The sequence below is a fragment of the Amblyomma mixtum genome, chromosome 1 (assembly GCF_055824585.1).
Source record: "Amblyomma mixtum isolate Tamu chromosome 1, ASM5582458v1, whole genome shotgun sequence".
NCBI classification, from domain to species: Eukaryota; Metazoa; Arthropoda; class Arachnida; order Ixodida; family Ixodidae; genus Amblyomma; species Amblyomma mixtum.
Genome location: NC_143012.1, coordinates 288,188,221 through 288,213,299, shown reverse-complemented (window position 1 = coordinate 288,213,299; position 25,079 = coordinate 288,188,221). Strand labels below are relative to the sequence as shown.

The window sequence follows — 25,079 nt, the reverse complement described above, 5'->3', positions numbered from 1 at the left end:
TCGAAGGACCCCCGTACATATTCCTAAACTTCTGATTATTAGACCGGTGGTGTCATTGCATCAAATAAGGGTGAATAGCACCCGTTCTAAAGTGGAAGGCGGCATCATGTTCCGCGTAGCCGAAGGTAAAAGTGCACAGATATACAGGAGATTGTGTTTTGTCCACGGAAGGATTGTACTTGATAGGAGCATGATCAGGCCCTACAGGATAAGCAAATCGAAACGACGTAAGAGGGAGCGACGAGCTGTATGACGTATGTCGACCGGATTATCAGCGTACCTCCTCCACTCTGGACGCGTTGCAGCGCGCAGATGAGATTATTTCGGTACTCGAGACGCATCACGGCGCTCGACAATTGACCCGAGAACTGTCGGTCAATGACGGAAGCGCAATGACACTCCCCCATTTTCAAAGGGTCTGCACGCAATGGATTCCGTGGAATCGCTCAAAGGATAAGAAACCATTCTGAAAAAGTCTAGCCTACTCGTACGCACTTTTAGAGCATTACGATGTCAAAGCTAAACGCTTACTTCCACGGGTCCTCACTACATAGCGACGAGTCGTGGGCTCATATAGGTTTGAATGTGAGGCGGAGAGACGGAAGAACGCACGGCGCTACCTAACATCACGTGGAATACACTACCTCTGCACGAAATATTACGATAAACGCTTGTTGAGATACTGAGAGAACTAGCGAAATAGCTGCCTAGGGGTACCATACTGTTATCTCCGACAGCTACATCTATGCACAAACTCCAAAAGCGACAGCAGGGAGCGAGGCGGAGCAGAAATCTAAGATAACATGCGTGGAAGTTGAACTCATTGGGAAATGGCTACTGCAAAACATATTGAGTTTAGGAGCGGCATACATGTCGCCGTTACGGGATGGCATACGGCATATATTTGATTCAGGGCTTTACAGAAACATAAAATATATAACACCAACATGTACCTTAACTGAGTAAGGAGTTACGTTGAATAACGAGCTATAATTAATGAATATATTTGCCAATACATGCTTCGAATTCTCTTTAGGATTCGGTAAGGTTGAGCTAAGTACTAAGAGCAACGATAAGTGTGCATCGCTGCGATCGCAGAGTGGCAGCGGTTGTGTACCTTCTACGCGACTCCTATATTAGCGAACGAGTATGTGCGCAGTACCGCTCCACAGTGGCTTGCGCCCTCCCACTAAAAATCGCGCTCGGTCGTCAGTCTCTGCCTTGGGAGCGATCGGCGCTTTTGCAAGAAATGCGGCGTAGACATCGATGAATGCTGATCCCATTAGACGACAGGGAAAATAAAATTAAAATTGGTCTGAGGAAAATAAAGACTCAGTAGCTATCTCACTTCACGGTGGACGACTCTACCATGCGGTGAGAGAACGGAGGAAAGGGGGAGTGAAAAAAGGAAGCGAGAAAAAAGGCGCTGTACAGTAGAGGGATGCGGATAAATTCTCACCGCCTGAGCTTCTCAACGTGGTCTAAATTTAACCGAAGCCCTTCACTACGGTGTCATATATGTCGATAGCGTTCTACGTTCTAATCACAAAGAGACCACTCCCACCGAAAACGGAACTGTTACAAGCGAGAGAAGACAAAAAAAGGCTGAGGCTTAACTTGGTTAAGCCTGGAGAATGCGAAGCATCATCGTGTCGCGTAATTTGGAGGAGCACAACCACAGCGACGGCGCGAGGTGGGCCCCCGTTTCTCCACTGTCGTGACGTCTCGTGTCACGTGGTGTGACGTCATGTATCACGTGATTTGGAGGCGCACAACCACAGCGACGGCGCGAGGTGGGCCCCCGGCCGTTTCTCCACAGTCATGACGTCATCGTGTCACGTGGTGTGACGTCACGTATCACGTGATTTGGAGGCGCACAATCACAGCGACGGCGCGAGTTGGGCCCGCGTTTCTCTACTGTCGTGACGTCATCGTGTCACGTGGTGTGACGTCATGTATCACGTGATTTGGAGGCGCATAACCACGGTGAAGGGCTGAAGTGGTAGCTAAAGTAGTATGCTTCGCATAAAAAAAGTCTACACAAATTTGTTTGTTTAGTTTGTTTATGGGTGTTTAACGTCCCAATGCGACTAAGGCTATGAGGGAGACCGTAGTGAAGGGCTCCGGAAATTTCGACCACCTGGAGTTCTTTAACGTGATGTCAAATCATACAGTACACGGGCCTCTAGAATTTCGCCATCATCGACATTTTTTTTTGGGGGGGGGGGGGGGGAAGGGGGGGCATTTAAGCTCCGCCTTTAAGGGTACTACGTGACAGCGCTAATGGGTCCCTTCAGCAGTTCCTACTGCCTACGCAGACACGGGCACTGTTCCCTCCTTCACAATCACAATCATTATGTGAAAGACCACACGACATACATACGAAGCCAAGCTTTAACCATTGCAGGCCCAGTGATTCAACGTAGAGTCACCAAATTTAGAGGACATCACAATTGAATTGAGCAAGAAAGTCCCACTTTTTTTTTGCAGTAGTTCTGACATTTACAGCATATGTTACCGACCTTTCATCTGACCGACATATGCTATTAGGTAGGAAGGGGATATAGAAACTGCGTACGCTTTGCTGTCGCCATCTGCTGACACCAATTCTTCCCTTGCGCCATTCAGAAGAAAGCAAATGATTTTCGTTTTTCTCTAACCATGTAGAAGGGTACAAAAAGGCCTCACGTCACTCCTTGAAGACAAATTCTTTCGGCAAAGCATAATTACGAGCACCAAAATATTTCGCAAATATGAACGATTCCTAATGCGAACACTGGGACTTAAAGGCTCTAATGTAGAAAAAACAGTGCAGTCGTATTTGAGTTACCTATGACTGCTTGTGTCAAGCAAAATTGCTTCTTCCACATATCGTGTGTAACGATAAATGTTCTTTATACCGAAAAATATGCTTAAGTTCAGCGCAAGCGCTTTTCACGTGGAAAGGAAGAAATGTTGAAAGCGGTCCACCACACTTAATACACCCGATGAAGATGAAGAAAAAAACTTTAATCGCACGAACCCGAATACAAAGTTTAACACGAAACCATTGGAACCACAATGAAATGTCACCCACGGCAGCAAATAGAACTGCAGGATGATGTAGAACCGAGTGGTGGCGCAGCTGCGCGGAAGGTTGAAAGCTACTGAGCCTTCAACCTCCAGAAAGCCGTCCAACTCGCCCAACAGTTCATGCTGTGCATCCAAAAAATTTATCACAGGAAAATCCGTTTTGTACTGCGCACTATTCTTGAGGAAACATTACCGAAGTCAACTACAGGCAAACGTGCTCGAAGATGTAGGCGGATGGTAGGGCAGATCGCAGAAACACAGAAGAGAAGTGCGATTATAGGTCAGAGACAAACAGCAGTCGTTTGCGCCCACTTCCTACTCTCTGCGACTCCTGTCCCGATAGCCCCCACCGGCGATAACAACAAGTGTGTCTCTCACAGATTATGCACGTTATGCATTTGTATAGCGCTAAGAAAAACCCCCATGCAGGTAGCTGCAAATGTGCGGAGAAACGGAGCCGCCAAAGTAGCGGCCGAAGCGATTTTTTGACTCGTATTTTACCTGAGCTCAGCGTCTGACACGGGCTCAAGTAGAGGCGCGCGGCGAGAACCGCTGCAGAGTTCCATTATCTAAGGGTCAAACACCCGCTCCTTGTACGGGCGGCAGTGTGTTCGATCTAACCCTGTGCAAGGCGACTTCAGGCGCAACGTACGGCTCTCCAAGGAATAAAAAAGAGCACAGAAAAGTTACAATCAGTTCCTTCCTGCTAACCGCTGAAGTATTAGTGCAGACAACGTGATGATGATTATTATGATGATGACGAGGAAGAATTTTTATGGGGCATAGGCATCTGTGACGGCCATGGCACAAGGTGTTTTTCGTCTACTCGAAGTGGTGCCAAACACCCATCCCATGCATTTCATCTTAAAGAATCCGAGCACCAAGCCAGGGGAAAGCAGTACCCATTGGATCACCGGTAGGTACCCGGTGGCATACGAGATCGAACCCTCCGCTTCCCGCATGCAAAAGTGCAGTCAACCTGTTGCGCTGCCCGTGGCTTCTTGAAGGTAAGGATCCCATGTTACTCTATGCGCGAGTTGTTGCACACGTTCTGACCTGGAGCAGCATGGATATGTTGTAAATACCTCTACACGAAGACCGTGCTATAGACACGCAGAGCGCAGCAATGTTTAACGCGTGGCTGAGCCACGAGTTAGAGAGCAGAGGACATGGATCTAAGCGGTAGCGACGCAAAGCTAAGACCGCCGTAAAACGTCCAGCGACGCGAAACCGCTCGCATCGAAACTGAACGCTAGCGCGTACCCTTTGAAGCTGGTAGTGGTGCAATGCAAAAGCAAGGCACGCCGTGAATGTAGACGCGATAGATAGATGCGCTAAACGCGCCTTAACAGAGAACACCGAACGATAAACAGGAATTCACGCTCGCCATGCATCGGCATCGCCATCAAATCCCCGGTAAGCGTTGCTCACATGTCATACACTTTGGACTCGCATACCAAAACTGCATTCCCGGCACCCGTGGTCTGGTAAGCTTTTGGGATACCTGTACCGAAGAAACTAATGCACGGCAGGTTCGCAAAACATCGTTGAACACAGTATTCTCGAACAGCGACTGACGTGCTACGTTTCCCGGTCCTCGAACATTCAATTAGAGAGCCGCTTACGGTGAGCCGATGTCGAGGCGAAATTGCCGCCAGACGGTAATTAATACGCAGTATCGGCGCGAGCCTTCCATTTGCGGAGGCCTACGCTAATGAGGGAAACCGGAGCTACACGCTATAAGCTATACAGCTACGTTCTCCGGAGCTGTTCGGAGCTAAATAACGCATTTTTTCTTTCAACCGTAGGGTACAGCGACCACTCACCACGGCGAACACGACTACGAGGCTGAGGGTGGTGGTCTTGACGCGGCCCAGCCACAGCTGGCGCGACGAGACGGGTTTCTCTTCGGCATCGGCAACGATGTCCACCTCGGGAGCGTCATCCCGGCTGCCCAGCGACGAGCACCGGCGCGGACGGGTCGCCGGCGTCGGGAACGCCAGCAGCGGACTCGTCTCGTCCGGCACGGCGAGGCGGCAGCTCTCGGTACGGTCGCTCAGCTCCATCGTCCCTATAGCACCGTCACCAACACGCCCACCACATCATGGTCGCTCACTGATCACCGTGCTTCAGCTGTTCGACAAGCTCTTCGCGCATCCGCAGATGCTCTGTGCCTCTCTGTGTGGAAAGCGGCCCCGCGACTGACTTGCAGGCCGATAACTGCAGTCCCTTGTTTCTACTCGGACAAATGTTTTTTTGTCCCCGACTGCCGGCCGGCCGCCGCCATTGTGTTGACGGTATCGGCGATAATCAGCGCACTCCCCTCCCCTCCGCGTGCCAGCGACGCGGTCCGAGTCGCGGGGCCGGCGTCCGCGCCTTTTTTTGAAGCAGAGCACGGAGCACTCCCTAAGCACACCGAGGAGACGATAGGGAACACGTGACGCCGGGAAAGGTAAAACGGCGACGCGGAGAGATCTATCGCGATGAGCAATGCTGTAAGCGGTTGCAACTCAAGGCGGCAGCATGGTTGTACGGCAAAACGACCCACTGAGCAGGCTGGGGTAAGTGCAAACATGCTGTGTCTTCTTTCAAGCACGTCGTACAATATCGTCTGCGACGCTCCCCTCCCCCTCCCAATCAACGAAGAAGTCGAGTTTGATTCTGAGGTGCGCAGCGCTGGATGGTTGATTTTTTTCGCTGCGGCTTACAACATCTAGTCGAATGCCTCGGGAAGGCAGCAGCACTGACTTACAGAGGATAACGGTTTGTGTTATCTTTCAGCAGATGTTCCGCAAGCCAACCCACACGATATGATCCTTCTTTGTTCTCACGTCACCGAGGCACTGGCCGCCGTGCAGGGGATGTCTAGCGCACGGCGATTATGTCAAGCTGAACTTATCAGAGAGAAACAATAAGCCAATTAATCGCACAAGTACGTGATCGTTACCTACTTACCCGACGCGCCGAAAACAATAAAAAGCGACGAATACGCTGACGGAGGTGGCATGATCTCGTGATGACATGTCACAGGCCAGCTTCTTTTCGCTGGAGTGGGTATACCCGAATAAAAACATGTTTGTATTCACCGTGATCAGGCAGTGTGTTACGTAAGATTCCGTTGAGTATTTGTCTTTATTACGGCGGCAGCTGCTGTACGGACCACACCACGAGTGGTCATATGTAACTGACGCCCCTTGTAGCAGTCGCAGAAATCCGCAAGCCAAGGCAAGCCATGCTGAGAGGATTCGGTCCTTCCGGATTTTTACAGCTACTGTAATGGGCTTCAGCGACATGACCATTCGGGGTGGAGTCCGTGTAACGGCTCTCGCCGTAAAAGCAAAGCGTCGAGCCAAGAGAAAGAAATGAAGACAGAAGCCAAGCCAATAGACAGAAGAGTATAAATAAGATAAAAAGACAAAGCTTTAAGGAGAGAAGAAGATAAAAAGAAAAAGAGGAGAAAATTGAAGGAAGCCACAGCTCTCACTGAATGTTTTAACTAAGCTGTAGCCTAGTTTAGTCAGTTTTACTTTCAAACGAGAACCAAAGATTGATTATAAGGAAATGAATGACAGTAATTCTCACTTCTTGGTGAAAACCTCAACCACGCCGAGAGGAAAGAGAGGAAGGTGGGAGTGAAATAAAAAATGGCTGAGGCTTAACTTGGCTAAGCATGGAGAATGCGAAGCATCATCGTGTCGCGTAATTTGGAGGCGCACAACCACAGCGACGGCGCGAGGTGGGCCCCCGTTTCTCCACTGTCGTGACGTCATCGTGTCACGTGGTGTGACGTCATGTATCACGTGATTTGGAGGCGCACAACCACAGCGACGGCGCGAGGTGGGCCCCCGTTTCTCCACTGTCGTGACGTCATCGTGTCACGTGGTGTGACGTCATGTATCACGTGATTTGGAGGCGCACAACCACAGCGACGGCGCGAGGTGGGCCCCCGTTTCTCTACTGTCGTGACGTCATCGTGTCACGTGGTGTGACGTCATGTATCACGTGATTTGGAGGCGCATAACCACGGTGAAGGGCTGAAGTGGTAGCTAAAGTAGTATGCTTCGCATAAAAGAGAGAAAGAGGGGCCGCAGTGCAAGTCTCCGGAATAACGAAGACCAGCAGGGGATCTTTAACGTGCGCTTACATCAGACAAAAAAGTGGCGACTTACAGGCCCAACAAGCCTTAGTCGGGCGCGCCCGGGCGGCGGCAACCGCCACTGGGGTCCCATACTAGGGACCTCCACCTAGTGTTTGTAAGGATCGGTCCCTTACGGGCTGATCCAAACATACCTCCTGTTCATTCGTAATAAATGTTTTCACCACCACCACGTGCGCTGACATCGCCGAGCACACGGGCACCTTTGTGTTTCGTCTGCATCGAAACGCGGCCGGGTTCGAACCCGGGCACTCCGGCTCTGTAGCTGAAAGAGCCACTCCATCCTGCTATTGACACAAGACGAACTTTAAGAAAAGAAATGGGACAGAGGTCAGACTGCTTCAAAGAGCTGTAAATAGTTTTTGAGGAAAGGCGGAGTAACTGTCTCACAACACGATGGACACCACAACCGCGCCGTGAGGGCGCAGTTGTGGTGTCCATCGTGTAGTGAGACAGTTACTATACCTTCAAAGATGTTACAACCTACTATCAAGACATTCATCGCCTTTACCCTCGCCCGTGTAAAGGCCTGAAGGCGGATGAGCGCCTCCTTCTCACCAATACATCTCTGTGCCCGGCAGCACGAAAACATTTTGACCCCTACTTTAACGGCAGCTGCCCGAACTGTAGTGCGGTGTCTTCTGACACCTATCACATGCTGTGGGCCTGTCCCTCCAACCCGGCTGTTCCCCTCATCCCCAACCCAACCCCGGAGGACTGGGAGGCGACCCTGCTCGATTGCCACGACTTACAGGCCCAACAAACCTTAGTCGGGCGCGCCCGGGCGGCGGCCACCGCCTGGGGTCCCATAGTAAGGACCTCCACCTAGTGCTTGTAAGAATCGGTCCCTTACGGGCTGATCCAAACATACCTCCTGTCCCTTCCTAATAAATGTTTTCACCACCACCACCGCCATGAGGGAAGTGAGGAAGGTGGGAGTGAAAGAAGAAATGATAAAGAATTCTGCCACTGATACAAGACGACGAACTTTATGAAAGGAAAGACGGCAGAGATCAGACAGCTGCAAAGTGCTGCACCGCTGCTGGGACAGTGGACAGAAAGCGTCTCGGTGGGCGATTGAAAAAAAGCGCACGGAAGGTGCGAGTTTGAAACACAGTTACGCGGGCAATCATGTTTCAAGCTGCGAAGACGGTAAGCAGCAAGAGTTTATTTCATTGTAGGCAAAACATATTTAAACATTTGCATGTTTATGCCGCTACAGGTTTACTCCGCGAACTCGAATCCTCAGTCACAATACATTCTTAAGACTACAGCGCAGTAGAAACACGAACACTACAAGGACGAAAACATAATTAAGTGTGCGCAACCAACTAGCGAGCCATTAAATAATAAGCCAATACATTACCCCACAGATATCGACTGCTGCAATGATACGAAAAGAATATGTGCAAACAGTTGCGCCCGTTTACGAAATGCAAAAAACGTAGCTCAAGCTTAAGTTTTTGGATGGTTGCTTCTGGTTATCCGGATATTTTCACCGTTCACTGTCAGCGGAAGCAAGCCATGAATTTTTATGCTCTGCGGGTCAGAACTGCGCTGAGTGCTGCAATACACGACGGTCTAAAATGAACGCTTTCTGGGTGACTTTGTAAAAGGTAAACAGTAGTCGGCGATATTTGGAGCTGCATTTTGCTCTTCCTGGGGCCCAGCCTTGCATATCGCCAACACGAAGTTCAATTTAACGCAGTACAGCCGGCCAAATCTTTAGCTGGCGTGCGCGATGGCCGCGTTTTCAGTGCTGCTGCCCTTTGTGACAGAGCAAACTTGCGAAAATATCAACTCTAAGGACAGGCTCACTAAGCCCGTGCTTAATAAGGAGCTTTCCGAAAGTTTGCTTCGTCGTAAAGAGCAGGAGCGCAAAAAAAGCGGCCGTAACGCACGCCAGCTAAAGATTTGGCCGGCTGTACTTTCCGGTGTGCCCCTCGGTACATATTAGAATCTTCTAGAAATATGGGGGGAAAATGACAGTAGAAGTGATGCGAAAACCCGAGACAGCGCAGATTTAGAGTCAGAGTGAGACAGTCCTCACCATCAGAAACGGCACGGTTCCTGTCCTGTCCTGTCCTGATGGTCACCGCCAATTTTGCACGATGACTAAGGTTGCAAAACTGAAGCACAGCGCCAGGGCAACCGTGCCACTGTTAACTGTGTGGACTACCTAACTCGTAGCCTACACTGTAAGTCTGCGCAGTGTGTCCGGTTTTCGCATCTTATTGTACTAAACACGCTTTTTCACGCAGTTTTTGGAAGATTCAAAGAATTTCGCTCTCAAAGATTCACACACAGAGGCTAAGGCAGCGTGTCTTTATTCTCACGATTCGACGGAAACCTTGGACTTCTTGCGCGGTGGGTCGTCGGAAGCCTTTCCGTCCCGGGATGATGCCGCTGGCTCGACGCTCACTCCCGGAATCTGCGCAGGAAATCAACGAGGCAAGCGGTTATCGATCCAGCGAGCGGCTGGGATTTATAAGAGAACCATCACCTGCGTTTTGTGATCGGCTTAGACGACGACGACAATCTGGCGCACGAGAGGGTTTGCAACCAAAAAACGACACAGCGCGCCTGAGTGGAGCAGATAGTGCGCACGAATTGAAATTCCATTACCCCCCCCCCCCCCCACCCTCTCTGTTCACTTTCCCCATTTATTTTTATAATCGGCAATGCTAGAGGCAAAGTTCGATGACGCAGTGTGTCCAGTCTAGAGTGTGCGTCCAACGAAAGCGTGTCACGAAGCAGAGAGGCTTTACCGATTACGAAACGTACTTCAACGGCCCTCGACGGACTAAAAGCATCCCGACATCCATGCGACCGCCGTACACAGGAAAAAAATAAATACTAATGTGCACTGGAACACAAGAGAGAAAGAAAATAAAAGGAAAGTAAAGCCGCGCGCCCGCTTTTATATACGGCCTGCTCCGCTCCCCAGTCCGCGCTAACCGAAAATCAATACTGGCGCAGAGCCAAGCGCCGCGTCGGCCCCGGCGATGAAACGTTACGAGCTCTCGTAAATATTCGCTCAAAAACACGCCGGGGCCGAAGGACGACGAACGGCTTAAGCAGGCCCCGGCCCATGCAAAGTGCGGCCGGTGAATGAACGACGACCGGCGCCGCACGCAGCTGAATCGACGACACCGAGCCATGGCGATGCGCCCCGGAGGAAGACACCGTCGGCGCAGCGCGCTGCCGTCGCCGCCGCGTTCTCGGTTTCCCCCTCTCGGCTGAGGAACGTGTGGGAGGCTGGGCCACGCGGCAGAGAGAAAAGGCGCGCCCAGCTAGCGCAATGGGTAAACAGACGTTGTTATTCTTCCCAATATTCAGGGAGGAGTAGATTAAAAAAACTGCAAACAAGCAAACTCGCCCACGATAAACATTAACCTCAGGAAAGAAACCGACGGTTTAGTGGAGGATGAGGAGAGAAACTTATTTTGGCAGGAACTAGGGCCTCCGAAGAAAGAGTGCTTCCTCTGAAAGTGTCCGCTAATTGCCAGCCAAGTCCGAATGAAGCAAGCAATATGACAGCTTTACATGTGTATATGTACGAGGGGGTACCCAAAAGAAACCGGACTAAATTTTTTGGTCGGCAAAGCTTCTGTGGTACCGCGTTTTGCCACTACGAGCGCATAGAACGAACATTCCAGAGTCAGTAAGCCGAGTGCCGTCGTTGAAGGAGGTCTGACTAGTTTAGGCAGAGTTTTAGAGTGACGACTGTTTTGTGTGAATGTCGTTTTTGCCATGGCTGATTTTCGTGAACAGCGTGCGCCGGTGAAATTCTAATTTTTGCTCGGAAAAAGTTGAACGGAAACTCTTGAAATATTAAGAAAGACGTACAAGGACGATGCTATGGGGACAACTCAAGTGTTCCTGAATCGAATCCTGAATCAAAGCAACAATCACGCCAATGGAAAACTTCAAATTGACCTCGCCTCAAGAAAGCTCGTCAGGTGAAACCAAACCTCAAAACACTGCTGATTTGTTTTTAAGCATGAAATGCTTTTAGCCCCCGTTGTCGGCAGTGTGGTGACGTCACGCCGAGACCGAGATCCACTCATCCGGGCATTGAAATCCACTCATCCGGGCATTGAAATCCACTCATCCGGGCATTGAAATCCACTCATCCGGGCACTGAATTCCAGTCATCCGGGCACTGAATTCCAGTCATCCGGGCTCTGAAACGAGAACATCCGGGCACCGTACGAGACTTAACGAGAATTAACGAGACTCTGTAAGCCCTCCTACGCGACCGGCATGCAAGCACCGGTTGGTCTCCAAACGAGACAAAAAATAACTGCTGCCAGTGCCTTCTCAATGTTTATCAAGATATCAGTGGAGCTGTGGGTTTGATAATGCACGGAATTATAATTTCCGATTTCTAATAACTCGTGCAAAAAGCACATAAATGTCACGTTACACTTCGTTGATATACGTGATCTCTTAGGGGCTTCGCGCATCGAAGCAAAGCCGCGCAGGCGCACAGGGGCCCGGGGGAGAAGCGCTGCGTTCAAAGGGCAAGGCATCGCGCCGAACGGGTGGTGGCGTTCCTCCCTTCCATTACGGTGCGGTTCGGGTGTCCACCGAGATGGCAGAGAATTACTGCGCCATTTCCTTTCCTCAAAACACCTTGCGTTCAAATGGCAAGGCATCGCGCTGAACGGGTGGTGGCGTTCCTCCCTACCTGTACGGTGCGGTTCGGGTGTCCACCGAGATGACATTAGGCCCGTAAGCATTTCATGCTTACTGTACTCTCGTTTACGGGAGAGGCAGAGATTTTTTCGACGTGAGAGGAGTCGTCCATTGAGAATTTGTTCCGCAGGGTCAGACAGTTTGCCAGGCTTTCTACTTGGCTGTTTTGAAAAGATTGTGCAATAGTGTGCGGTGGAAGCGGCCAGATTTGTGGCGGTCGGGTGACTGGTTTTCCCATCATGGCAATGCCCCTGCTCACACAGCCCTGTCTCTACGACAATTTTGAACCGAAAATGGCATGAGCCCTGTTCCTCAACCCTCATACTCTCCCGACCTTGCCCCGTTCTACTTTCTTTGTTTCCTAGAATGAAAAAATAGGTGAATGGAAAGCGTTTCGCTGATGTTGCTGAGGTGAAGAAAAAAACGACGGAGACACTGTCAAGCATCACAAAAGATGAATTTAAACAATGTTTTGAAAAATGCAATGAAAGACTCGACAAGCGTATCATTGCAAGTGGGGAATACTTTGAAGAAGATTGAAGGTCTGTGCTTAAAATGTGAACAAATAAGTTCAAACAAAAATAAGTCCGGTTTCTTTTGGGTACCCCCTCGTATACACATGTAAAGCTGTCACACATCCACTCCGGAGCACAGTCAACCAGCCACTAGATGTCAATCCAGTGTGCTGTCTTCCCGGCATGCCTCGGGCGTCCATGGTGGATGAAGAGAGGAGCCACCAGCTTTCTCTCTAGTGTACAGTAAGAAACTCTACGACTGGAGGTGAAAAGTAGGTTTAGCGCCCGTAAGAATACATGGAAGCAGAAGTTTTCAAAGCAGTTTTCTGATTTCACAGTACACCTGTGATGTCGTCCCTTCGTGAAAAACAACCAGGTTCATATTTGGAATGTATGAATCGTCATTTCGAAGGAGACATATATTTTTAAACACCGCGCTAAAGTGCGCGTGTGGGTGATTCCCGAATGGGGGCAGGGAACGGGAGCGCAGCCCACTGAAACTTTCATAAATATTTTTCTCGTTTCCCAGAGTACCCATGGAGGCGCCTGTTTGCTAAGTCGGCGAGTGCATTGAAAAAAAGTGCGAGTAAGCGAGCTACGCCATTTCGAAGCTATCTTTTTAATATGTCACGATAAACGTGTGTTGTGAAGCCTTACATGCACCCAAAAGGCGCTATATCTTATAGGTGTTTCCCCAAATCACGTAAGTTTCTCGTACAGTCCGATGCTGCCGCGAACGCTACATTTGCTCACAATACAGTCGCTCAAACTCGACAGCCTAGACAGCATTAGCTGAAAAATCGTTGCTCAAACTCTATGGAAAGCGCACGAAAGAGAACCACACATTGTAGCAGACGGCGCTGCAGACGATACCACCGGCCGCCTCGGGAGCCGGCTTCCGCCAGCGCCACCTAGGTGTGAAATCACGGTGTTAGTCTTCGGCTAAAATGCGCAGTTAATTTATAGTGCCGTTTGAGGACTGTCTTCGATGTAAACCTTGCTATCGTTTAAACGGCAGTACTTACGAGGGAATGTAGCTTGCGCGGCAGAAATGTCAGACTACACGAGAAGCTTGCGCGATTCGGGTAACGCCCAGCGGATAGAGCGCGCCTTTGGTGGTATGTCCAGCGTCACAACGCAGATTTATCGTGGCGTTCTAAAAAGATAGCTTCGAAATGACGAAGCGTACTTTGTCACACTCTTCTTCAAAGTATACAGTGGTGAGCAGCCTTGTCTAGAGCGCTTGAGCAGTGCGCACTTGGTAACAAAAACCGAAATTAGAGAGCAGCCCCTCATTACAGGGCAAAGTTTTCGTGCCTGCTTTGTTTACGAGGCTATCTGGCGCTACCTCCGTGCAAGCGTTGCAGCTGGACCCTAGAGGCTGCCACAAAATCTGGATTTGTTTGCAAGGAAGTGCACCGCCCGAGCGCTCTAGACAAGGCTGCTCACCACTGTACTCAACTGCTAAGGAACCACCACTGATGCTCTCTGAAACGAGAAATATAATTTGGTAAGTTCTGCCAGAGGCCCACGGCCGGACTAGCCTGCCCAACTCCAGTCTGGTCGTGGATTTGCTTACATGTGTTTCGCTGTCGCGCAACCCCCTCGTGCCCCCAGCGGTGGGAGACTCCCGTGCGCACGTTTCGCGTATGTTTCCAAAATGCATCGCCTACGAAATGACGCTTCATACTTTCAGAATCTGTTCTAGGATGAACTTGGTTCTTTTCCACGAAGGGAAGTCGTCATAGGTGAACTATAAAATAAAAAAAACTGCTTTGAAAACTTTTGCTTCCATGTATCCATGGACACTAAGCCAACTTTTCACCTCCAGGCGAGTCAGGCTGCCGCGAACTCTCCTAAACATGCACCAACAAGCCCAGCTACAGGTATAACTCCCCCTTTGTTTGTAAACTGCCCTGAAATCCGGACCAGGAGCGTAGCCAGGGGGGGGGGGGGGGGGGGGAGGCTTCTCTGTCCCCCCCCCCCCCCCCCCCCCGAAATGTTTTCGAACTCTCAAGTACCGATGACCAAAACAACCACCGGCGCCGGAAGTCATTCTGGATTTGGTCACCTACAATGTCTTTTTCGGACTAGAAAATACATTTTGGCGCGAACATTGCTAACTCGGGTTGGATTTCGTGGCTACGCCCATGCACCTGGAGTCACGTAACACAAGGAGCCCCATCCTAGCACTAACTTTCAAGGGCCTATCGATGGCAAGCGGGCTCGCCGCGGAGTCTACGGAGCCACGCATTTCAATTCCAAAACTTAATGGGTATAAGGGAGGTCGCCATTGCTTTGGCTGCATCTCATTCCAATTCAAAAACAATTATTTCCGACTCGCGAGGGGCATGTCGGAACGTCGAGCAGGGCTGGGTACCGTATCTAGCCTACCGCATTCTACAAAACAGCGTCTATACCGGGGACCCCGCTCACCGGCGTATCGTTTGGGCTCCTGCTCACATGGGCATTGAGGGAAATGAGGCAGCTGGCGGCGCCGCCCGCGCGCTCTCTCACCGGGCATTCCCCTCCGGCCCCGACGATCAGGAACTCGAATTCACTCCAGCTTACTCGTTTAAAGACATTTCTTTACTTTATCAATCTGGCCATAGTCTTTATCCCCGCCCATGTAAAGGTCTCTCAAAGGCGGAGGAGCCGCTTCTGCTTCGCCTATATACGAGGGGGTACCCAAAAGAAACCGGACTTATTTTTGTTTGAACTTATTTGTTCACATTTTCAGCACAGACCTTCAATATCCTTCGAAGTACTGTCCACTTACAATGATACGTTTGTCGAATCTTTCATTCCATTTTTCAAAACATTGTTTAAATTCATCTTTTGTGATGCTTGACAGTCCCTCCGTCGTTTTTTTCTTCACCTCAGCAACATCAGCGAAACGTTTTTCATTCACCTGTCTTTTCATTCTACGAAACAAAGAAAGTAGCACGTGGCAAGGTCGGGTGAGTATGAGGGTTGAGGAACAGAGGTCATGCCATTTTTGGTCCGAATTTGTCGTAGAGACAGGGCTGTGTGAGCAGGGGCATTGCCATGGTGGAAAAACCAGTCACCCGTCTGCCACAAATCAGGCCGCTTCCACCGAACACTGTTGCCCAATCTTTTCAAAACATCCAAGCAGAAAGCCTGGTTAACTGTCTGACCCTGCGGAACAAATTCTGAATGGACGACTCGTCTCACGTCGAAAAAACAAATCAGCATTGTTTTGAGGTTTGGTTTCACCTGACGAGCTTTCTTGAGGCGAGGTGAATTTGAAGTTTTCCATTGGCATGACTGTTGCTTTGATTCAGGATTTAATTCAGGAACACTTGAGTTGTCCCCATAGCATCGTCCTTGAACGTCTTTCTGAATATTTCAAAAGTTTCCGTTCCACTTTTTCCGAGAAAAAATCAGAATTTCACCGGCGCACGCTGTTCACGAAAATCAGCCATTGCAAAAACGACACTCACAGAAAACAGTCGTCACTCCAAAAATCTGCCTAAACTAGTCTGACCTCCTTCAGCGACGGCACTTGGCTTACTGACTCTGAAATGTTCGTTCTATGCACTCCTAGCGGCAAAACGCGGTACCACAGAAGCTGAGCCGATTCAAAAAATTAGTTCGGTTTCTTCTGGGTACCCCCTCGTACAAATACTTTGCTGTGCCCGGCAGCTCAAACACTTTGACCCTTCTTTCTCTGGCAGCTGTCCGCACTGTGCGGAGAAGTCTTCGGACATATACCACATGGTGTGGGCCTGCCCCTCCAACCCTGCTATCCCCCCTCACCCCAACCCAACCCGGGAGGACTGGGAGGCGACCCTGCTCGGCTGCTCTGACCTGCAGGCCCAACGGGCCCTGGTCGCGCGAGCCCGGGCAGCGGCCGACGCCACTGGGGTCCCGAACTAGGGACCTCCACCTAGTACTTGTGAGGGCTGGCCCCCTTTGGGTCAGCTCATACCTCACCTCCCGAAGTTTACCTGTAAATAAATGTTTTCCACCACCACCACCCATAAACTTTTGACGTGAAAGCTGCACTGAGATTTCAAAAGTCGTGCTTTAGATTTTCAAATCGGGAACTTCAGTCAATTTATTATTCTTACATTTTGCAGAACTTCTCGTTTTACATGTGCTCGCTGTTGCGGCCAAAATTCCGGTGCAATTACTCGCAATACATGACCGGTAACAGCTGCTGCTGCGCAGTACACTGGAACGAAGGACATCGCCATTGAGATTTTTCTCTGGCCGTTGCATATGTACAAAAATGTAAAGGTTCTTGAACACAAGGATTCATTAAAATATTTGCCCTCACTTGCTCATTTCATGGCCTTTACATTTTTGATATCAGCGGCATACATTTTCTTTACTTATTAAATACGCAAAAACATGGAAGCATTGGTATCAATTATGTCTGCAACGATTTTTAAGACATACGAATACATTCTTTTATTTTAAAAAAATACATATTTCACTTTTCTAGAGAGTGCGTAGCGTTACCTAATACACACTGGCATTGACAATGGCAATGCAGTTATTATTATTGCGTTTGATCCCTCCACAAATTCTATGAGGAGGCCGCGCTGCAGCCGTGGAATCAGCAGAACTCGAAGGCTCGAAACGCGACCAGCAGAGCTGACGCTCTAAAGAAACAAAACTAGCCGACGGTTACGACGCCTGGCCTTCATCTACAAATCCGGAGTTCACTTTTACAATCAGTTGTTTCCATACGGCACAGGGAATACTTCGCAACTAAGAGCATTTCACGCCCTGTCGTACAGCCACTAATCTGCACATTTGCCACTTTCAACGCAAGCACCCAAATTCCAGCGCACCGGGCGACTTCGCCCTCAAGCGCTGCCAACAGCGCGTCACTCAGGGACAGCTGTCGCATACCTATCGGGCAGCCCTCGTATTCGGCATAACGCATCACACTTCTACTCTACGTATGCGCCGCTGCTGCTGTCCGTTGTTTCTCAGTGCGGTACAGCAGTAAGTATTCTTCACTCACTGGGGTCTCTCGAAGGCCTCCTCCTCACCAACACCTCTAGAGGGTGCTGTCCGTACCTGCTCACCCACTCTCGACAGCGGTCTGCTCGAGAGGCGACTTAGGACGAACACTCCGACCAAAGGCCTCATGAGGAGAGAACCGACGTTTCGCGTCCGACTTGGCACCACCTTCACGGGCGACCGGTTGGGGACAAGAAAAGTGCTTTTAAATCTTAGCCCAGTCACCCCTGAAGAAGGTGCCAAGTCGCACCCGAAACATCGGTTCTCTCCTCATGAGACCTTTGGTCGGAACGTTGTTTTCTTTCGAAGTAGCTATGCTGCACCTGCGCGCGAATCGGGAACAGACGAACGCCGAATTTGTTGGGGCCCTGCCCAGCTCAGGCGGATAGGAAGTCCGGGAGCACTCGCCTCGCCTTCTGCCCAAACCTTATGTGACGTTTCGGCTCTACATTGCTCGAGTCCCTTCAGCGTCCCAGGCCCAGACAAATAGCCGACTGTGTAAAGCAGGACATGCCTCCGCGCAGCGGAGATCCCAAAGCAAGCCTTAGAGCTATTAGCCTTGATTTCACAGCACTGTAGCCCCTCCAGTGAGCAAGTAAACACTACCAATTTATAAATAAAAAAATCGGCGAGGCGATTTTAGAAGCATTTTTAGTGAGTAAGCCGGCCTCTAGCTGCTCTCCGGTCTGTCGAAGCATGGTAGCCCGCTTACTTAAAGGCACGGACCGGGACATCCTTTTCAGTCCTTTTATCAGTCCGAACATAGCATTTGTCGGTGCCTGGCACCGTGTTTGACAGAGGAGCAGTGTTAGCTCCTTTTCACGCCTCGGTTACGCCGGTCGCGTTCGTCAAGGCCTTGTCGAAGGCGACGGCGCCGAGACGACATGCCACGTGTATCGTTGCGGGCGTTGCATGCGCGGGACATGTTTGCTCGGCCGACTTGGCGGTGCAAGAAAACAGAGGCCGCGTATCTCGCTGCACCAGATAACGGGGCCCAAACAAGGCGCCAGTCGCTAACGCGGACGCTGATTAATCCGCGGCGGTACAACGCAGGGGCGGCCGTACCGTGCTCGACCCTGAGGGAGATGCACCGTGAACACACGGCGGCAGAGACTATAAACCACGCAGCACCGAAGGCGACATTTTTGCCCTTTTTTAGACGAAACTGTGTACGCTGTTGATTCGCAGCTTCTCCTGGTAGCGTGCAACTGCTAGTAATGATTTCTTTGTTTCAAACAAAGGGGGGCAGGCGGAAAAATTTCAAGTGATGCTTGGTTGGTTGGTTGGTTTATGGGGTTTAACGTCCCAAAGCGACTAAGGCCATGAGAGACGCCGTAGTGGAGGGCTCCGGAAATTTCGACCACCTGGGGTTCTTTAACGTGCACTGACATCGCACAGTACACGGGCCTCAAATTTCTCTTCCAAAGAAATTCAGCCGCCGCGGCCGGGATCGAACCCGCGTCTTTCGGGCCAGCAGCCGAGCACCATAGCCACTGAGCCACCGCGGCGGCAAGTGATGCTTGATACTTGCGACTGAAAGAACCACAACCGATATATATGTCGACATATGTTCGTTCATTCTTGATACTTGCGACTGAAAGAACCACAACCGATATATATGTCGACATATGTTCGTTCATTTTGTTTATTTTATGGGGCTTAACGTTCCGAAGCGTCTCAGGCTATGAGGGACGCCGTAGTATAGGGCTCCGGATAAGTTTGACCACCTGGGGTTCATTAACGTGCATTGACATCGCACAGTACTCGGGCCTCTAGCATTTCGCCTCCATCGAAATCCGACAGCCGCGTCCGGGATCGAACCCACATCTTTCGAGGGTCAGCAGCCGAGCACCGCTAACCAATGGGCCCTGAAGAAGCAGAGGAAGCAGCTATAGCATTAGCCATAGCCCAAACTAAATGCGGCTTATATAGTTAGCAATTCAAAAACAGCCGTTATTAACTTCGCCCGCGGATGCGTCCATCCGCCCGCGTGGCAGATAGAGAATGTGCACCCTAAATTCCGATAGGCATATTGAGCTCGTGTGGGTGCCAGCTCCCTCTGGCGATTCCGGAAATGAGGCCGCCGATAACATAGCCCGATGACTTATTTGCCGGGCAAATGGCGACCCCAGCCGGGATTTTTCATGGAGCGGGCACACACGTCCTCAGAACTCACACAACAAGCATGCCTTGCCAGACGACTCTACCCCCCTCCCTACCCAAGCCTATTACACTCCCAACAAATCATCTCGAGGCGACTCCAGACTCGAACTCTTCCCACCCCGCAGCTTCTATCCTATTTTCGCTCCGTTTCCCCAGAGTGCACCCTCAGTGGAGAATCGCATGTCACCCTGGACCACATCCTCTTCGGCTGCCCTGCCGATCCTCCCCCGTAGGGACAGCCCGCCATCGGAACATGGGAGGAATGGGAGGCCCTCCTTGCGTCGCAGGACCCGGACACGCAACTTCGCTGTGAGAAACGGGGTGCCAGCGCCATGGTCCTGCGTGGCCTGGGCACATGCGCGTAATGTGAAGGCTGTGCGGTGGCCCTGAGACCTTGAAGGGTCCAAATTTGCTCGCATAATAAAGTTTTCCGTCTGTCCGTCCAATGCGCCACCGCGGCGGCTATGTCGACATATGCGAGGAAGGCGTGTCTTAAAGGGTCACTGAGGATAACGCCATCCAACTTTTGTTTTAAGTAAACATCGATCCAGTTCTTACTTTCTTTATACGCTAAAAGGGAGCGTTTATCAGCGAAGCTTGTGCAAAATTATCTCCATATTCTCGTAATCTTTCCCACTGATGAAGCCGGCGCGGTAGCTCGGCGGTTATGGTGCTCGGCTGCTGACCCGAAAGATGCGGGGTCGATCCCGGCCGCGGCGGTCGAATTTCGATGGAGAAGAAATTCTACAGGCCCGTGTACTGTGCGGTGTCAATGTACGTTAAAGATCACCAGGTGGTCGAAATTATTCCGGAGCCCTCCAGTACGGCACCTCTTTCTTCCTTTCTTCTTTCACTCCCTCTTTTATCCCTTCTCTTACGGCGCGGTTCGGCTGTCCACCGATATATGTGAGGCAGTTACTGCACCATTTCCTTTCCTCAAAAACCAAATTTTCAATCTACTGTGGGAAAATTGGATTTAAAAATTTTCCTGCCACTTGATTAAAACTCGTGACGTCAAGAACGGAGAGGGAGCCGCGATCACTCTGGAAGTAAATGGGGAAGTAAATCGGTCTTGATGCACCGCCGCTGGCGCGCAAAGATAGCCGCAGGTGGCGGCACCTGTACTTCCTTTTCTAACCTTTTGTAGCGAGAGCTACACTACGCTACCCAGTCCAGCATTTCGCCGCGAGCATGGGAGGCCGATAGCAGCAGCTGCGCCGCGCGTGAATTAGCGGCGGAGACGCCTGAGCAAAGAGAAGAATGTCTTGCCAAGCGGAGACGCCAAGGTAGCTCTCCCTACGCATATCCTGGCATAACTGAGCGAAGCCACTGCCAATTTTTTCCTATTGTATAGAAGCCCCATTTTCAGTTAAGGCGGCCTCTTTGTCGATAAAACGGTGTAATCTGTTCACACAGGCCAGCTTTAATTTGCCCTCAGTGTTCCTTTGAGTGACGGCTCACGCTGCATCAGTCTCTTCTTCATGCATCGCTCCGTTTGCCTTATAGGTTTTCAGTGCGAAAGCCGCTCAAACCGCACTCTCCGGGTTTCAGCGGTGTCCGCCTATGTGAAGCCTCTGAGTAGCAAGTGTAACTGGGTCACGGGTCAGTGGACAGCTCAGTCACGCTGTGAGTCGGCGGTGGCGTCTACTTACAAATCAACGCGGTTATGGGCTTTTCCTTTTCCCAAAACCAGCGCGAGGTTTAGAGTCCGTTGATTTTGTTTTTTTTTGGGGGGGGGGGGGAAAGGAAAGGCGCATAAATGGCGCCCTGAGTCAGTGGACAACTCAGTCGCGCTTTGAGATACGTGGCGGCGGTGTCCGCCCGCAAAGAAAAGCACTCATACGCTCACAAACACCGACCAAGAATCTTGTCACCATACGTAGCGCCGTTGCTTGGCAACCCAAGGTACTACCCGAGCTTACCCGAGTAACTCGGGTAAGTTTGGAAAATTACTCGGGTACGGAAGAGAGTCGTGCCAATTGCGCGACAGGTTTCTCGGGAAGAGCAACATGGGTCGCACAATCTATAAAGGTGGCTGTGATAGGAACAGCCACCTGCCAGTGGAGTAGCGCATCTCTTAACTGCTGCGCCACTGCGCTGGTAGTGGTATGAGGACTCGTTGCCATCTATGACTGTTAAGTAGAGAGTGACCAATTCTGCATATATAGGCATTAACCCACTAAAGATATCCCGTCATACCCTTAAGGTGGAGCTTAAGTGCCCCCTCCAATTAAAGAATGGACACCTGCTTTCGCACGTCTACTCGGCTTAACTACATTAAACCCGTACCAATTTTTTTGCATGCCTGACATGACCTATACTGACCTTTTACGTCATAGCCATAGCTCGGCTGCTGAAACCGAAACAGGTGAGAAAAAAAAAGTTACGTTAATTACTTAACGGTCGTAGGCAAATATCACGTGGTGATCCATGTATACTAATGTTTTGGGCATCATTACAAAGAAAAAAAGCAAACAAAAATGTGGTGTCTATACTCCCCGAAGGAAAAAAAAACATACATTCACGCTTGGTCTTGCTGAGTTCGTGACTTGAGCAGTACAATCTATACGTAGTCATTTTTTTATATTTTCCCTTCCGTTCGCTGCAGACCAACACCGTGTTTACAGGCATAGGGGGCGCTCGCGGACGCCGGAGCCGGTCTGGGATAAAATCTGAGGTTACGGCCCATATGAATGTACATGGAAACAAAAGTTTTGAAACCAGTTTTCAGATTTCATAGTGCACCTATGATGTCGCCCTTTTAGAAATGAACGTGTAAGTACGAAACATCACTTCAAAGGCAATTTATTTTTAAAACACCGCGACACGTGTGCGTGGGAGTCTACACCCCGCCGGTACAGGGCGGGAGCACGACCCAGTAGAAACACATGCAGGCAAAACTTCCCGAAATATTTTTCTCGCTTCATGGAGTACCCACGGATGCTGCTGTTCGTTAACTGCCGGCGAGTACATTGATGAATGTGATAAAGTATGCTACGTCACTTCGAAACTATCCTTTTAAAAAGCCGCAGTACATGTGTGTTGCGAAGCCGGACAAACCCCCAAAGGCGCTTTGTCCACTGGGTGTTTCCCCAAATCGCGCAAGTTTTTAGTGCAGTCCGATATACTACCGCGTGTGCTACAAATGCTCACTAATACAGTTCAAACTAGACAGCCTAGACATCATTACATGAAAAACCATTTCTCAAACGCCATGCCAAGCGAACGAAAGATAAACATGCACTGGAGCAGACGACGGCGCAGACGACACCCCGGCCGCCTACGGCGCCGTCGTCTGCTACTGTGCTCAGCTCCTCTACCGTGCTGTTCAAGCATGGAGGAAAAAAAAAATTTTTTTTTTCTCCATGTGTTCAAGGGCTGCCTTCAGTGTGAACCTATCTAGAGTGTCTAGCATGAACAGCAGTATTTGCGAGGAAATGTAGCGCCCGCGGCGTCTTATCGGACTAGACCAGAAGCTAGCGCGATTCGGAGAAACACCCAGTGGATAGAGAGCCCTTTGAGAGTACGTCCGGGTTCAAAACAAACCTGCTTACTGCGGCGTTTTAAAAAGATAGCTTCGATGACGTAGCATACTTTGTCACACTCTTCTTCAATGTGCTCGCCAACTGTTAACAAACAGCCGCCTCCATGGGTACTCAATGAAACGAGAAAAATATTTCGGAAAGTTTTTACTACATGAGCTCCATGGGTTGTGCTCCCGCCGTGTATCAGAGGTGGGGGTGTGACTCCCACGCGCACGTGTCGCGGTGATTTAAAAATACATCGTACCTGAAATTACGTTTCATACTTTCGCGTTCAGTTCTAGGATGTACTTGGCTATTATTCACTAAGGAACGACCTCATAGGTTCACTGAGAAATCAGAAAACTACTCTGAATACTTTAACTCTTAGGTTAACATGTATTCTTAAGGGGCGTAGTTCTTACTTAGCCCAGTCGGCCCATCCGACGAATTCAGCGCCACCCATCTTGTTTACGCCCCATAGCGGACCAGCGAACAAGCTCAAATAACAGCGCCTCAGCTATTACATGTAGGTTACCATGACGTGCGCTGGGACAGGCCAAACATAAAATGACCTTGTGCACGGAGATGTAGCACATACGAACAGCGTCGTGAATTTAAAGCTTCGTTGCCTCTTGCCGCGCCATGGCCAAGACCCGGACAAACCGCGCGACGCGCTTGTGCTGAGTTTTCGGTACGGAGCCTGAATACACAGAAACCAGTATTCCGTTCAATCAGTGTTCAGTGGTTCAGCGCAATTACAATCAAACCGCCGGAGCCATGTACGGGAAACTGTACTACCAACGCCTCCTGTAGGCGCTGGCTGTACCGAAGCACCTTACAGCACGGCCGCCTCGATCACGCGCGCACGGCGGGGCTCCGCGCGCTTGATCCAGGTGGCCGTGCTTACTGACACGCGCAAGTTGGCGGCATCCAGCGGCCGGAAAATCAACTGTTCCCCAGTGTTGCCTGCCGTGGCGACCAGGATTCATTCCGGCTTTACGCAAAGGATTAAGGCAATGCTGTCAGCTATCACCACGGCTGTCTATAATTTATATAATAGATATTGAAATAATGATATGGAAGCAATCTAGGATCATTTCTGGAGGCTGTCTAGGGTTTACTTTTGGCCCAAATAAGTCAGGCTGGATGATGTTCAATGATATCACTCATCACGTGCTTACAATACAAGTACATCGATACCCAGGGTAGCAGATTACAAATATCTCGGGTAAGGGTAAAAAAGCCTGAACAGACTGCTATTGAGAGACAGGGTCAAGAGACGCCACAGTAATAAAGCGAGGAGCACTAGGGGGTACGACAGGTGTGAGGTACTGAGAGGTATTCGGACAGGAATAATGAAGTTCAAGCAATTGTGAAGCTGTAGGCAGGCTAACATAGGTGCTCATGGCAAAACTACAGAGGGGCACAGGCTGAGCGTTGTTTGAACAAAGTCCAGGAAGCACAGATTAAAATATTGCATGAGCATCTGACAAAATCGGACGAAAACAGATGGGCAGCTGAAGTGTTCGTACTCATCGCTGACTCACCGTGGCGGAAAAGAACCAGACAACTAACCAGTAAGTGTGCGAGAAACCAAAACAGGGAAATAAGAACTTTAAATGCTGGGTCAAAAGGCACAGGGTGGGAACTAAATGAAAAAAAAAAAGCACAATCTAGAGCCATACAGAGAATGGAAAAAGCAAATCTGGAATAAATCGTTCTATAATAAATCAAGAAGCAATGTCCTGCTGTTTGAAGCAAGATTGTATCTGTGGTAGCAATTAATACAAAATGATTTGAGGACTGGTGGCTCAAAAGTGACCTAAAGATACAATTTCACAATGCAGAATTGGTATAGCATAGAAGTTCAAGAGAAATTGCTTTTAAAGAAAGAAAAAAATTATAGGTAGTGCCTTTAAGTTTGACAGATTAGTTAAGAGAAATATAGAG

The 25,079-nt window shown here is 50.0% G+C and overlaps 2 protein-coding genes across 2 annotated transcripts in view; both read right to left on the bottom strand.

The window, feature by feature from the left end:
• Positions 1 to 5,562, bottom strand: part of LOC149371979 (P protein-like) — a 299,148-nt gene extending 293,586 nt beyond the window's left edge. The window contains exon 1 of the mRNA XM_089566332.1: positions 4,899 to 5,562. Coding sequence (XP_089422458.1) covers positions 4,899 to 5,138 — 240 coding nt within the window. The 5' untranslated portion in view covers positions 5,139 to 5,562. The remainder of the gene's footprint in view (positions 1 to 4,898) is intronic.
• A 3,977-nt stretch (positions 5,563 to 9,539) lies between these two features.
• Dis3 (exosome complex exonuclease RRP44-like protein Dis3) overlaps positions 9,540 to 25,079 on the bottom strand; it is a 44,646-nt gene continuing 29,106 nt past the window's right edge. The window contains exon 22 of the mRNA XM_089566331.1: positions 9,540 to 9,659. Within this exon, the coding sequence (XP_089422457.1) occupies positions 9,561 to 9,659 (99 nt within the window). The 3' untranslated portion in view covers positions 9,540 to 9,560. The remainder of the gene's footprint in view (positions 9,660 to 25,079) is intronic.